We start from the raw sequence: 13,469 nt of genomic DNA, 5'->3' as shown, positions 1-13,469 counted from the left end.
AGACCCAGGGAAGGCTACTCCCTAGACATGGACATATTGGTGTCTGTGCTCTTCTGTGTTGTGACCCCGCTGTTGAACCCCATCATCTACAGCCTGAGAAACAAGGAAGTCAAAGACGCTCTGAGAAAACTGACTGGAGTGCATTCCCTAACAATAGCAATGCCTAGAGAGTAATCCAACATTCTGCCATTGCAACACAACATTGTCATTTACAAAGTTCATGCTCCTGAGCCACACAAGTTTCAAGAAGAGAATGACAGAAAACTCAGAACATTTAAGTCCATCTACGATTTTGTGTTTAGCTGCATTCATTCAACACTCTCCTAGGATGCATGTTCCAGATGGGCCATGCATTAGACTTGCCTCAACTAGTCTTCAAACTGGGGCACACCTGAAGGAAATTCTTCATGGGTTTCACTGCTCTAGAGGTGTAGGACCTTAGAGAATGGGTCTGATAAATGAATCAGACTAAAGTCTGATAAAATAGCCAGCTTTATTCGGACCATCCAACAATTTATATTCTAAGAGTCAAGAAGAATCACATGAGTAAAGTGTACAATTACAAGGACAAGCTGAATGTGGCAAAAGCATTTTTTTCCATAGAGACATATAAACGAACGACAATAACCAGTTATGATGAACAATCTGAAGTAAACTCACTCCTATCTACTACAGCTGGGAGAAGCACAAAAACACATTCCAAGAACAATTCCATGTTTTGAAGAAACTGAGAACATAAGACTCATGGGTTGTTTTCTTGGTGTATTCTCAGAAACACTCAGGATTCTTCTCATTCTTGACCATATTCTGACATCTCCTCCTTTATTTTAAAATACAGGATATCCAGAGTGGTTCTGGTTTGAGATGTTGTAGATAAATCTGTCATTTGATGCATGAGTATTCTAAAGTATTAGAATTATAAACGTAATGAATAAATAACATTAGAACAGTGAAAGCATTGTGTATATATTCTGCCACCAAGAACAGGGATCCAAACTGTCTAATACTATTGGTTACATTATTATTTGGATCAGAAAAAAATCTAAGTGGAAAAAGACACATAATTACTAGCTCTGGTGACTTAAAGGACACAAGCCCATATTTGCCTTTAATTAGAATACAAATTTTATTATGTCCTATGCAAATAGGAAGCGATTTAAATCCCAAGGAAAAATTAAATGCAGTCCCTCCTCCATATGAAATGAATGAGTCTATTATGGTCCCCAGGTCCAGGCATAAGCACGGAGTCATTAGTAAAGATAACAGGAGCTGTACTCATTCAATCTACGAGTTGAAGCAAAGGAGCATGAGTAACATAATACAGTACATGGGTTCAGTGTACTTACTGCAAATACATAGGTCAAAGCAGATATCACTGCCAGAAAAAGATGCTCAGGTGACATGGGGCTCTGTGCGTTTCACTGAATAACTTCTCCCTTGGTGCACATGGCCTTCACTCGGCCCCAGGTGGGCAGACTTGACTCCTGATGATGCGGTCTGTATCTCCTTTTGCCCATTAGCTGGAGGTTTGCTATCTTTCTGCCGACTTCCATTGTCTCCTTGCCCTCCACTGTTGTCCTTGATGGCCTATGGCCAGAAGAGCCAAAGAGAAATTCATGTTTCAGCAGACCCATCCGCAATGACAGATGCATATCCCTTCCCAATTCTCTTCTACAGAAGTAAAACTAGGGCAGGTTAATGCACTAGCTCGCTTATTTCCTTCTGCAATAAAACCAGGGAGGTTAGAATGTGCATAAGTATGAACCGAATGCTGGAAATAACCCTACAGCATAAGCAGAATCTGAAACAATATTTAAAGGCTAATGAATTAACTGTAAGAGATGAATCAAAACAGGCAGCTTCACCAGTTGGACTGAGGAAGAGGAAATATTAATAGATTGATGAATATCTGGACCAAGAATCTCCCCTGTACCTTTAGATGAGCCATCAATAAAATATCTGCCTATAGATATTATTATACCCTCGAAACATCACATGTCCTCCATGGATCTTGTCTCAGCATGTGCATCTGCCTCAGCTGACATCACTCTGCCAATCAACCTGAGTCTGAGGAAGTAGCAAGAAACTGCCGCACACTACCTGAAATTTTTTGGTGCATTTCACTCTGTGGAGTCCCAACAAATGCAGCTCAACTATGTAATGTAAGATGGACATACATGCAAGTCGTTAGCAAAGAATCCATCATCACATGTCCTTCCATGTGCTTGCTTTAGCAGGACATCATTTCAACTGTGTCTGCTTCAGCTAAACCTTCCTTTGCCCCAGCAAAACACCATCCAACTGACTTTCCAGAGAAACTTTAAATTTCCACTTCATGTCATCCCTTATGTAATATCAGAGATAACCTGGCGTGTCACTTTTACGAAGTTTATGCCATTATAAAGACAAACGAAGAAACAGAGAAACTCTAAGCTGCTGGGGAGAATGCTTAGAGTTGGCTTAGAAGTCCCATTGATTGCATTCATGTAAGAACACTCAGATGGGCAAGCAGTGCCTCTCTCCTCTTTGGTCCAGCATCTGAAAAGTCCATTAAGATGCGTATCAACAATGTTTCTTTCAAAAACATTGAAACCTTGACATTTTATTTTGAAATGAATCTGGCAAACCTCCAGAGGGCACTTTGTGTCACTACTCATGCTTTCATTTGTATATATTGCTTGTACAAAATAACGGGTTCGCTGACATTTTCAAACATGTGTACATTGTACTTGGATCATGATTACCCCATCAGTCTTTCTTGTTCTCCTTCCTTCTTCTTCTGGTCTCCCCTTTGCCAAATAGTTCCCCCTTCTACTTTAATGCCATTATAAAATGTCTACATTCCATATACAGGATATTTTTCTTTCTGAGTCTGGCTTATTTCTTAAATATGATGATTTCTAGTTCCTTCCATTTTCCCACAAATGACAGAATTTCATTTTTTTTAATGGTTGAATAGTACTCGAATGTGTATCTATACCATATTTCCGTATCCATTCACTGATGCATGTCCAAGGCTGATTTTATTATTTGACCCTGACAAACAGTGCTGTCATGTGTGTGTAGACATCTTTATTATACACTGGATTCAGTATGGATGAGCATCTTAAATAGAATCTGTATTACTTATAAGACAATTGATGATCCCAAGTAGGTCTCCGCAGAGAGTGGGGGAAGGGCCCCTCTGAGGGCAAAAAGGGTCAATGGAAATTTTTTTGTTAGCTCTTTTTTAAAATGATTATTATTAATTTTATATCTTGACCACAGTTTCCCCTTTCTCCTCTCCTCTCAGGCTCCCCCGACCTCTTCCATGCCCCCAATACACTCCTGCTCCTTTCTGTTAAGAAAAGAGCAGGCTTCCTATGGATATCAACCAAACATAACGTAAAATTGCAGTAAGACACATGTCCTTATATTAAGGCTGAATGAGAATTCAGTATGAAGAAAAGGGTCCCAAAGGCCACCAAAAGAGTCAGAGACAACACTTGCTCCCACTGTTAGGAGTCCTTCAAGAAGGCTAAACTACCTAGGTCAGTGGCTTGCAGGCCCCCTGGTTATCAGTTCAGTCTCTGTGCACCCCTATGAGCCAAGGGCAGTTGATTCTCTGGGTTTTCTTGTAGTATTTTTTACCTCTCTGGCTCCTATAATCCTTTCTCTGCCTCTTCTGCAAGAGTCTCCAAGCCCTGCCTAATGTTTGACTGTGGATCTCTGCATCTGTTTGCATCAGTTGCTGGGTGAAGCCCAGCACCAATCTATGAGTATATTAGAATATCATTAGAAATCATTTCATTGACTTTTTCTTTTTCTTTTTCTTTTTTTTTTTTTTTTTTGCCAGTCTTGTTTGGGTCTATCCTAGGTCTCTGGGCCTTCAGGCAGTGTCAGGGAGGGATGGTCTCCCTCTTGTGGCATGGATCTTACACTGGTTGGCCACTCCTACAATTTATGCACTGCCTTTACCTCAACACATCTTAGAGGTAGGACAAATTGTAGATCAAAGGTTTTGTGGCTGGGTTGGTGTTCTAATCCCTCTACTGGAAGTCTTTGAAACATAATAAGTAATAACTTGAGGCTATCAATAAGAAAGTAGATTCTAATAGCATAGAGGGTATATATCTGCCCAGCTCTTGTGCTGTTTAAGGCTTATTGTAAATAATAAAGGTTGTGTGTCTTTTATCTAGAAACTGAATGATAAAGGTGGAGTAGAAACCCCAGATTGGGATTAAAAATGTCTACAAGTCTTGCCTGTGTACAGGAGACAGCTGGTTCAGTATCTATATCCCCCATTGCTAGGAGCCTTAGCTAGGGCTTCCCACTTTGATTTCTGGAAGTTTCTATTGCACTAATTTTCTAGTTCATTCCTGAGAAGCCCCCTCTCCCGAATTACAATTGTCTCTTCCAGTATTCTCTCCCTCCTTCCTCCCTCCTCCCTCCAGCCTCCAGTTTCTGATTCTTTGCATGACTTCAGTGAAGAACAGAATACCTGATCCTATCATATTTTTCCTGTAAGCTTTCCTCCATCCAACCTGATCCCTCCTGATTCCATCTCTGTGAAGCCTACCCTACCCTCCGTCTATTCGATTTTCCCTTTGCAGAGAGATTCATGAGTGCCCTTGAGACTTCCTTTTTACTTAGTTTCTCTGGGTTCATGGATTGCAGCATGGCTTTTTTTTTTTTAACCAATGGAAAAAATTTAATGTTCTAGTATTTGTGCAAATCTAGTTGTATTTTCTTTTTTTTTTTACAAACATAAAAATAGAGCACATTTATTAACAGTAGGAAAACTACTTACAATAACAAAGCATTAAATCACACATAATAAACACAGCCAGAAAGAACAAGAAACTTCTTGGTATTCTGATGCAGTAGAGTCAAAGACTGTCTCATACACACCTTAACCTACCCACATAAAGCATTCACTTCATAGGCAGGAAAAAATGGCCTTTGTCTGTCACTGAAGTAGATTTCCTGGTTTTCAGCTTCGATTATGTACTACAGATAGACTTCAAATATTTAAAAAAAAAAAAGTTTAACAACAAAGGCTGAGCATGATGGCACATATCTTTAGTCTCAACATTAGAAGCAGAGACAGGTAAATCTCTCTGAAATCAAGGCCAGCCTGCTCTACATATCAAGTTCAAGGCTAGTCAGACCTACAAAATGAGATTCAGTCTTTACAAAAGAGAAAAAGCAATAACAAAAACCCATATTCATTCCTAACATAAACATCTTCATATATATAACATCTTTTTTTTTTTTTAAATATCCTATACAATGTGAATACTTAGAAAGTTCTGGATTTTAGCAGGTCTGACCAGCTAACTTGCTTGCATGAGCAAGTTTTCAGTTCCCCTGGGAGTCACAGGTGCTTTGGATCCATTGCTCCGGGGTACAGAGAGTTCTATTTCTTTTTCCTTTTCTTCAGTGGCTTGTCATCAGAGATGCTCTCGGTACTGCTGCTGCCGCTGGAAGAGCTGGAGTCTGAGTCCGAGGACGAGAATGAGGAGGAAGAGGAATAGGCTGAGGAGGAGGAAGAGGAGGATGAGGAGGAAGAGGAGGAGGAAGAAGAGGACAAGGAGGGAGAGGAGGAGGAAGAGGCTGAGGAGGAGGAAGAGGAGGACGAGGAGGGAGAGGCTGAGGAGGAGGAAGAGAAGGAAGAAGAGAAGGATGAAGAGGAGAACAAGGAGGAAGAGGAGGAGGAAGAGGCTGAGGAGGAAGAAGAGGAGGATTAGGAGGAAGAGAAGAAGAGGCTAAGGAGGAGGGAGAGGAGGAGGAAGAGGCTGAGGAGGAAGAAGAGGAGGAAGAGGAGGAAGAGGAGGACAAGGAAGAAGAGGAGGAGGAAGAAGAGGAGGAAGAAGAGGAGGAGCTGGAGAGGCTGTCATCTGAGTCACTGTCCTCTGAAAAGGATGAGACAGAAGTCTCACTCTCTGATGAAGACTCACTGGCCAAACTGTCACTGCTAGAGGTACTGGAACTCGTGACACTCTTAGACCTCTTCTTGATCTTTTTCTCTATGTTGGTCTCTCCCATGCTTTGCTGCAATCATCTATTGTCTTTTTCTTTTAAAGCTTTCTTCAGCTCTGCTGTTCTTGAAGGCCTGTGTAGGTACTTTCTTTTCCCTTTGCATTCTTAAGTCCAGTGTCAAAATTCCAAGCATTTCTTACATCTTACATGTTGCTTATTGGCTTCATTACGCTTGCCTCCAAGCTATGAACTGATGCATGGAAGTCGCCATCTTGGAGCAGCCTGTAGTTGTATTTTCTTATTCTTCTGAAAAGGGTTTCATCCGTTCTTATATTAATGCTCTAACAGACCCATAAGAGACCTGATGAAATTGTGGACTCAACATTTATTTTGTAATTCTGCACTTCACAATGTTATGGTGCATGAATTGTCTGGGGAAACTTTGTGTTGAAGGAAGGCTTGGTCTCCAGTGAGATGATTTGGTCATTGGGAGGTAGTTTGATTTTGAGGGCCCTGCTCCATCAATGAATTGTTTCATTAGTGGATTTACAATCTGATAGAATTATTGGGAGGTGGTGGGCTGTGGAATCTGGTTGGGATCTGCTTGCCCTGAAAGGTATCTGTTTTCTGTTCTCTCCCTCTTCCTCCTTACTCTTCTCTGCCTCCTGGATAACCAGAGCAACAGTGCTCCAAAATGCCACTCAGAGGTAAGAAATGAACCAACCGTGGGTAGAGGCTTGCAGAACCGTGAGTCAAAAGAGATCTTTTCTTCCTCGGAAGTGGGTTTTCTCAGGTGTTTGTCACAGTGACAAAGTGTCTAACACAGTCAGAGGTTTTGTTGTTGTTCTAATGTTTTGTCTTTTGATTTAATGTTATTCAAGTGGTTTTGGTCATCTGGCCTGACTTCAGTGAGGAAGAGCATACCCAAGCCTGTCATACTCTTCCTGTGAGCTTCCAGCTATAGTCAGCAAGAGCAGCCTATTAGCCATGCTGTAGTCTCCACCCCACATGGAGGTCTATGATATCCAGAGCTGGATTTAAGTGGAAACTTCATTTCAGAGAATGGCTACTGATCATTTTGAGCCTCTGTTTCACTCTCACACACCACAAGTTCCCAGATTGAGCCCACCGTCTTTGGGCTCTAGTGTTATTACCACACACGCTCTGTAGTACCATCACACACCCTCCAGCTCTGCCGGGTCAGATAGCTTGAGCTACTTGGGAAGGCTGTTTCCTAGAAGCATTCCTAATGTGGATGCAGCATTCATGGTGAGAATAAAAACCCATCAGAGGTATCGGAGACAGACAGCATGCACCAGGTACTGCCACCCCAAGGGTCTGCTGCTTCCGAGGCTGCTAGGAGATTCACAAGAAGATGGTTACTTTTCAGTTCACACCTTATACTCTTTTCTATTATCTCACATATGATGCTCAGTGACAGGATCCAAAGTGGAAGCCTGTTGACATGAGAGTCTAGAAATATGGCTACTAGACTTTCCACTTCTATGTTGTAGAGAAGAATGCAAGAGGAGAGAGATGGTGCTAAAAACCAATGCCTAATGTGTGGCTCATCCTGACTTGCAGATGGAAAACAAGGCACTTGAGAAAGAGAAAGGGCATTCTGGAGATAGACCAGCTCTAGCAAGTGGTGTGTGGGATCTGAGGATTCAAATAAAGAATCCTTGAAAGTATCAGTTGTTGAATTCCCTATGTGTCAGAACACAGCCCAAGAACAGAGTCGTGTGAGGAGGATTCTGAGTGCTTCTGAGAAAACTCCAAGCAAACAAGACAAGAGTGATCTCAGCTTCTTTAAAACACAGAATTATTCTTTGAATGTGCGTGTGTGTGTGTGTGTGTGTGTGTGTGTGTGTGTGTGTGTGTGCATGTGTTTCTTCCAGGTACAGCAGATGGGAGAGAGTTTACTTCAGATTATTCATTACAACTAGCTGTTGCTATTTGTTTACATGCCCCTGTGGAAAAATTGTTTTTAACACATTTAACTTGTCCTTATGATTGTGCACTTTACTCATGTGATCCTTTTTAACCCTCAGAATATAAATTGTTTGATGCTCTGAATAAAGTTGGCGGTTGCATCAGACTTTAACCTGACTCATTTATTGGCCCCATTCTCCTAGGTCCCACTGCTATTCTAAAGCAGTAAAATGTAGCACCATGGACAGAGACCTGAAGTTGACTATGAGGTAAGAGAGTGGTGGCCTCACAGAAGGAGGTAAGTGAGAATAATGGGGCAGAAACCAGGGCAGGCTGTGCCATATGTTGAGCTTGTACATCACTTTTTAAAGAAAGCAGGAGCACAAGTATTAAAATCACAACTATTGATTGCTTGCAAGTTGTTTATGATTATAGTCCCTAGCTTCCAGAAGAAGGAACTTTAGATGAAGAAGTATGGAACCAAGTCTGAAAGAATGATGAAAAGACATGTAAATAAGGGGGGAAGATTCCCATTCAATTTTGGATCACTTGGGCACTAAATCACACTGTTACAAAACACTTAAGGAAAAGAAGGAGGATACTAATCACAGGAAGATACGGCTAATTTCTTGAATGAGTATAAACTGGATAATCAAACATTAAAATTGATTTTTAAAAAAAGGGGGGGAGGAGATTTTTCCCCATTCAGGCAAAATCAAAAGTAAAAACAGTGCCACTGACCTGACTCCCTCAGCTCACTTTCTGTAGCCTCCTTCAAAGGTATCTTCCTTTGCCTGAAGATGATCCTGAAGTATAATCAACCTAATCCTGAATTTTCTCTACTTCCTGATGAAGATTTAGGAGATCCTATGCAAATGCTAGTTTACAACCTATTCGAGCATGCAGCCTCGTGAGCTGTACATGTATTTCCAGTTCGGTTTCAACATAATCAAAATGTTTGTATTTAAACATTTAAATACAAATTCTATTTAAAACTCTAGAAGGAAAGACAGCATGGGTATTCCTCACATATTATCTCTCAAGGCAAAAGAAGAACTACAGCTATTTGAATCCAAAACTAAAAGAGGCATTTGTGTATTGTGTTGTTCTTTCATTGCCTTTAGACTTATTTATTTTTTCCACTAAATTGTCTCCTAGAGGATAAACCTTCGTAAATATCCTTTAGGTGGCCTGACATTGGAGCTATCCATGTGAATCGTGTCCCTTGACCTATCAAGACCTACACAAGTGGAATAGTGCATGGCACCATGGAAGTGGCACATACAAGGTTAGGCTCAAAAAGATGCCGAAGACATAAGTTAACTGCATGGTCAAGTACCTTATATAGTTATACCATAAGGGCAATAAAACAATAACTTTTTACCTTCCTCTTCTTGATTAATTAGAAGATTAAAGGAGATCCCAATGTCAACAATTCTATGGATTTGAACCCTGCTGTTTCTCGACAATAAACCAAAGTTCAATTTTCCAGGGAACCCAAGAGTTTATTGGGCTTTACTTACAGAAGCTAGATGAGAAGCTGTTTACAGAAGTGTGGGTCACCACAAAGCAATCACACTGGAGAGTCTTCACTTACTACTAATGGTGGCTTCCCCATAACCACATAGACAGAGCTCCCTTCCCAAGTCTTCCACAGACTCTGTATGTGAGCCCTAACCCAAGCCCCTAAAGCCATGTGCAGTTAGGCAGAATTGCAAACAACTGCTTAAGAGAAATGGCTAAATTCTCAGGTGAAATGCCAATGAATCTCTCTGCTTTCTCTGTCTCTGGGAGAATGTCAGAAGACAACATGCCCAGGTGTGATGATGTCTTGCAAGCAGGCACAACTGATTTGATTAAGATGGTGGTGGGCTGCTAGGAGAATAGTGCACTGGACAACAGATGATGTAATTTAAAAGTGAAAGAGTTGTCTGAGCAGGAATCCAAATATTTTAATTTGCAGAGACATTTAGTCAATACTGTATCTATAGACCTAAAATCAAAGTGCAACTAAAATGTTACCAGTTATATATAATATGGAAGGATTCTAATTTTGTTGACTAGAAATCATTACAATGGAGTAGCTCACTCATCCAGTCCTCCTTCTGAATTCACTCCTCTAGAATTTGGAGCAAAGTTTTTCTCCAAATAATTCCTTTCCTTTTGAGAAATATCCTTTAGGTGCCCTGATATTGGAGCTATCCATGTGGATTGTGTGTCCCTTGACCTATCAAGACCTACATAAGTGGAACAGCACATGGCACCATGGAAGTGGCACATACAAGGTTAGGCTCAAAAGATGCTGAAGGCATAAGTTAACTGCATGGGCAAGTGCCTTAGGCTTCCACACTCCTCACTCAGCCACACTGAAGAGGGAAGTTCAAGGGCAGTTGACTTGAGGAACTGGTTTACAAACATTCTGCAAGCATGCTGGGCTTGAACTCAGCATCATCCCACCTCCTCTTGAGTACTGGGATTATAGGAGGTGTGGCCTGACCTGAGAAAGTATGTCACTGGGGTTGGGGGTGGGTTGGAGGTGGGTCTTTGGGGTGTCACAGCTTCTAGCCATTTCCAGTGCTCTGTCCACACCATGTTTGTGGTTCACCAAGGTGTGAGCTCTCCACTTTTTGCTTCAACCACATGCCTCCCAGCCATGACAGGAATAGACTCCTGCCTTTCCAACAGTAAGCCCAAACAAATTTTTTTCTTCTGTAAGTTGCCTTGGTCATGGGTTTATATCCCAGCAACAGAAAAGGAGCTGATAAAAGAACTGAGTTTCCCAGAACTGAGAAAGCTCTAACAGTTTGCTTTCCTGGCTGGCAGAAACACAGACAGAAGGTCTCCCACAGTGAGTGAGTTAGATGCTCTGGACCTACCTTGGCTTCATATAAGAAAGGGATTAAAGGCTTGGGAAGATGGAATGTTAGAATGGATGTATGATTTAATATCTATTTGCAGAGAGTCAGAAGATGTGACTGGAAATTAAATGTATGAGAGAGGATCTCCTGCATTCTTGTAAAGCTACCTTACAGACCTTACAACTGAAACTGTTGTAATGGAATTACCTAAATGCAGTTAGAGTAATTGTATTAGGGGTATCATGGGCCAAGTGACAGCATGCAACTGTCAATGTCAAGTGAGTGTGGTTACGGTAACAGATTGCAGACTCAAGGCAACAATCAGGATAGTTTGTCCTGTGCTAATCTAATGACTTTAGCTAGTTGGCCATACTGTTCCCAGAAGCAAAATGGATGGAGTCTACAGTTCCACTTTATCTGTGCAAGAGAAAGGGTCTAGGTCAAAGGAACATACTTCAAGCCTGAATCGTAAAACAGTCGAGATTCCTCCACCAGTTCCTACACTGAAACCTGTTTGGTTTCCTAGACCCTTTGAATGATAAAGAGGCTGGGTCTCCTTGCAGAAGAACTCCAGAATACTACCAAAAGTTTATGCAGTTAATCTCTCTCCTAACCTTCCCCAAAGGGATCTTTGACCAAGATAACTACATATGGAGAAAAGACAATAATCAGATTGAGGGTCAGGAGAGAACTACTAAGTGTTGTCTCTAAAATGACTTAAATTCTAGGTGAACCAAAACATCCCTGCTGACCACCACAGTTGTAGTAGGGGTTCATGGAAGTGAGGTGATCAAAGGAGCCAATGCCAGTCCATTTCATGGAATCCCATTGAGTCCCTGAACTCTTCCTGTGGTCATTCACCCACTATATCCACTAGCTTTTCCACCTGGCCTCTTTGTTCCCAAAATAACAACTCTGAGACTAATTATTTATGAATAAATAAATACCTAGGCAATAAGCTTTGGCTTGTTCCCCAAGTAGGTCTTAGCTTATATTACCCATTTATTCTATTCTGTCTTCAACAAGGCTATTTACCTCTCCTCAGCTCCACTTGTCTGTCTCCTCTGAGCCCAGGGCAAAGTCTCCCTCCTCTATCTAACTCCAAGAATCCTCCTCCCAGTCTCTGACAGATGTCTGACCTTTTCATCTTGCCTCAGCTCATTGGCCATTGTTTTGTTGTTGTTGTTGTTGTTGATTTGGTTTTTTGGTTTTTGGTTTTTGTTTTATTAACAGGTAATGCTTAGACACAGCACATAAGAGATTCTCTCTCTACAACTTCTGGAATGCATAATTGAATAGATGAATTAGCCAGCAAAACCTTCAAATTTTAAGATTCATTTATCTTATGTGTACAGAGATTTTGCCTGTAATGTATGTCTGTGTATCCTGTGCATGCTTAGTGTCTGAGGAGGCCAGAAGGTGGCATCAGATCAGTTGGTTGTGAACTCCCTATGGGTGACAGAAAACAAACACAGGTCCTCCAGCAGAGCAGCCAGTGCCCTTACCCACTGAGCCATCTCTCTAGCCCTGGAACTTTTAACTTACCTTCCTGATCTACAGAAGGAAGGCTATTTTGGTGGGAGATGCCAGGTGGAAGCCATTACAACTGCCCCCACCTAGAAAAATAGCAAAGCAAAACCAATAGTTCATTCCTGGTGAGATTGCAGAGACCAGTATTCCCATCAAGGACTTGAGGGTGCTGTGGTGACCATCCCTACAACATCCCTACTCAGCTCATCTATGGGGTCTGTGTGACTTGTTGTAAACTAGATGGTGACACTGTAGCTGAGGCAGCAAATGCACTTTCATTACTCACACATATTAACACACTCCTGAAATCTGGTATGTAGCCATTGATCTGGCTTCTCTTTCCTCCATCCCTGTTATTAAAAGACCACCTGAATCAAGGGCTTTCAGCTGGCAAAGCAGTAAGACCCTACCTTATTGGCATCTCAGCCCTTTAGCACTGTACTGTAGTTTACTTCATCTTGATCAGCTTACTCTTCTACATAACATGTGGCGGTGGTTTGGATGAGAGTGTGTGCCTCTTCCCACCTGTGTGGATCATTGGCTTATATGGTCCATGTGGGAAAATGGAGTAGAGATGACAAACAGGGGTTTGGAAGCCCTGTGAGTATGTAAAGTGGATAACTGGGACCATCTGTGGGAAGTCAGATCAACCTTACTTTGAGTGATTCGAGGCTTATAAAGTTTTGGGGGACTGAGGGCAGGAACATCCAGGTTGGGCAAAGGTCATTGGCTGAGGGCTTAGGGTACCAAAACTCTCATTAGCGTGGGGAAACGTTTCAGGAATCTCAGATACTAGCTGCGCCTGTTCTTATCAGAAGAAAGGAAGTTGATCCTGTAATCTAACTAAGGCTATGTGACATTCATCAAGTGGAGCGGGGGGACTTAAATTTTGCAGACAAAGTCAGAGAAGGAGAAGCCATGCTAATGAAAGAAGTTCTCCATCTTACACTGAGCTCAGAGGCTATCTAGTCATGGTGGATTTTGACATTAATTAAGGATTTCCCCACAAGAAAGGTCCCCAGAGACTCATATACTTGAATGTTTTGTTCCTAGTTAGTGGTATGTTTAGGAAGAATTAGAAGGTATGGCCTTGTTGGAGGAGGTGTGTCACTGGGGGTGGGTTTTGAGGTTTCAAAAACCCACCCTAGACTCAATCTCTCTCTCTCTCTCTCTCTCTCTCTCTCTCTC

At 41.7% G+C, this 13,469-nt stretch overlaps 2 protein-coding genes across 2 annotated transcripts in view; one reads left to right on the top strand and one right to left on the bottom strand.

The window, feature by feature from the left end:
- Positions 1-174, top strand: part of LOC116094191 (olfactory receptor 5V1-like) — a 20,615-nt gene extending 20,441 nt beyond the window's left edge. Inside the window, exon 2 of the mRNA XM_031376116.1 lies at positions 14-174. Within this exon, the coding sequence (XP_031231976.1) occupies positions 14-174 (161 nt within the window). The remainder of the gene's footprint in view (positions 1-13) is intronic.
- Positions 175-5,398: 5,224 nt separating this feature from the next.
- Positions 5,399-6,232, bottom strand: LOC116094192 (zinc finger CCHC domain-containing protein 10-like). The gene is made up of 3 exons (XM_031376117.1): positions 6,192-6,232; positions 5,786-6,028; positions 5,399-5,459 (listed from the first exon to the last, which is right to left on the bottom strand). Exons 1-3 carry the CDS (start codon positions 6,230-6,232, stop codon positions 5,399-5,401), a joined length of 345 nt encoding a protein of 114 aa, XP_031231977.1.
- Positions 6,233-13,469: the final 7,237 nt, after the last annotated feature.

The sequence above is a fragment of the Mastomys coucha genome, unplaced genomic scaffold, assembly GCF_008632895.1.
Source record: "Mastomys coucha isolate ucsf_1 unplaced genomic scaffold, UCSF_Mcou_1 pScaffold16, whole genome shotgun sequence".
Lineage (NCBI taxonomy): Eukaryota > Metazoa > Chordata > Mammalia > Rodentia > Muridae > Mastomys > Mastomys coucha.
This window is presented reverse-complemented; position numbering and strand designations above follow the sequence as displayed.

What these genes read in the sequence shown, in the direction of transcription:
- LOC116094192 (XM_031376117.1), bottom strand. Translation starts at nt 6,232, where the DNA reads ATGGCGACTTCCATGCATCAGTTCATAGCTTGGAGGCAAGC. An exon ending in TTCATAGCTTGGAGGCAAGC is followed by an intron (nt 6,029 to 6,191) that starts GTAATGAAGCCA and finishes ATTGCAGCAAAG; the next exon opens with CATGGGAGAGACCAACATAG. An exon ending in TCCTCTTCCTCCTCTTCTTC is followed by an intron (nt 5,460 to 5,785) that starts CTCCTCAGCCTC and finishes CTCTTCCAGCGG; the next exon opens with CAGCAGCAGTACCGAGAGCA.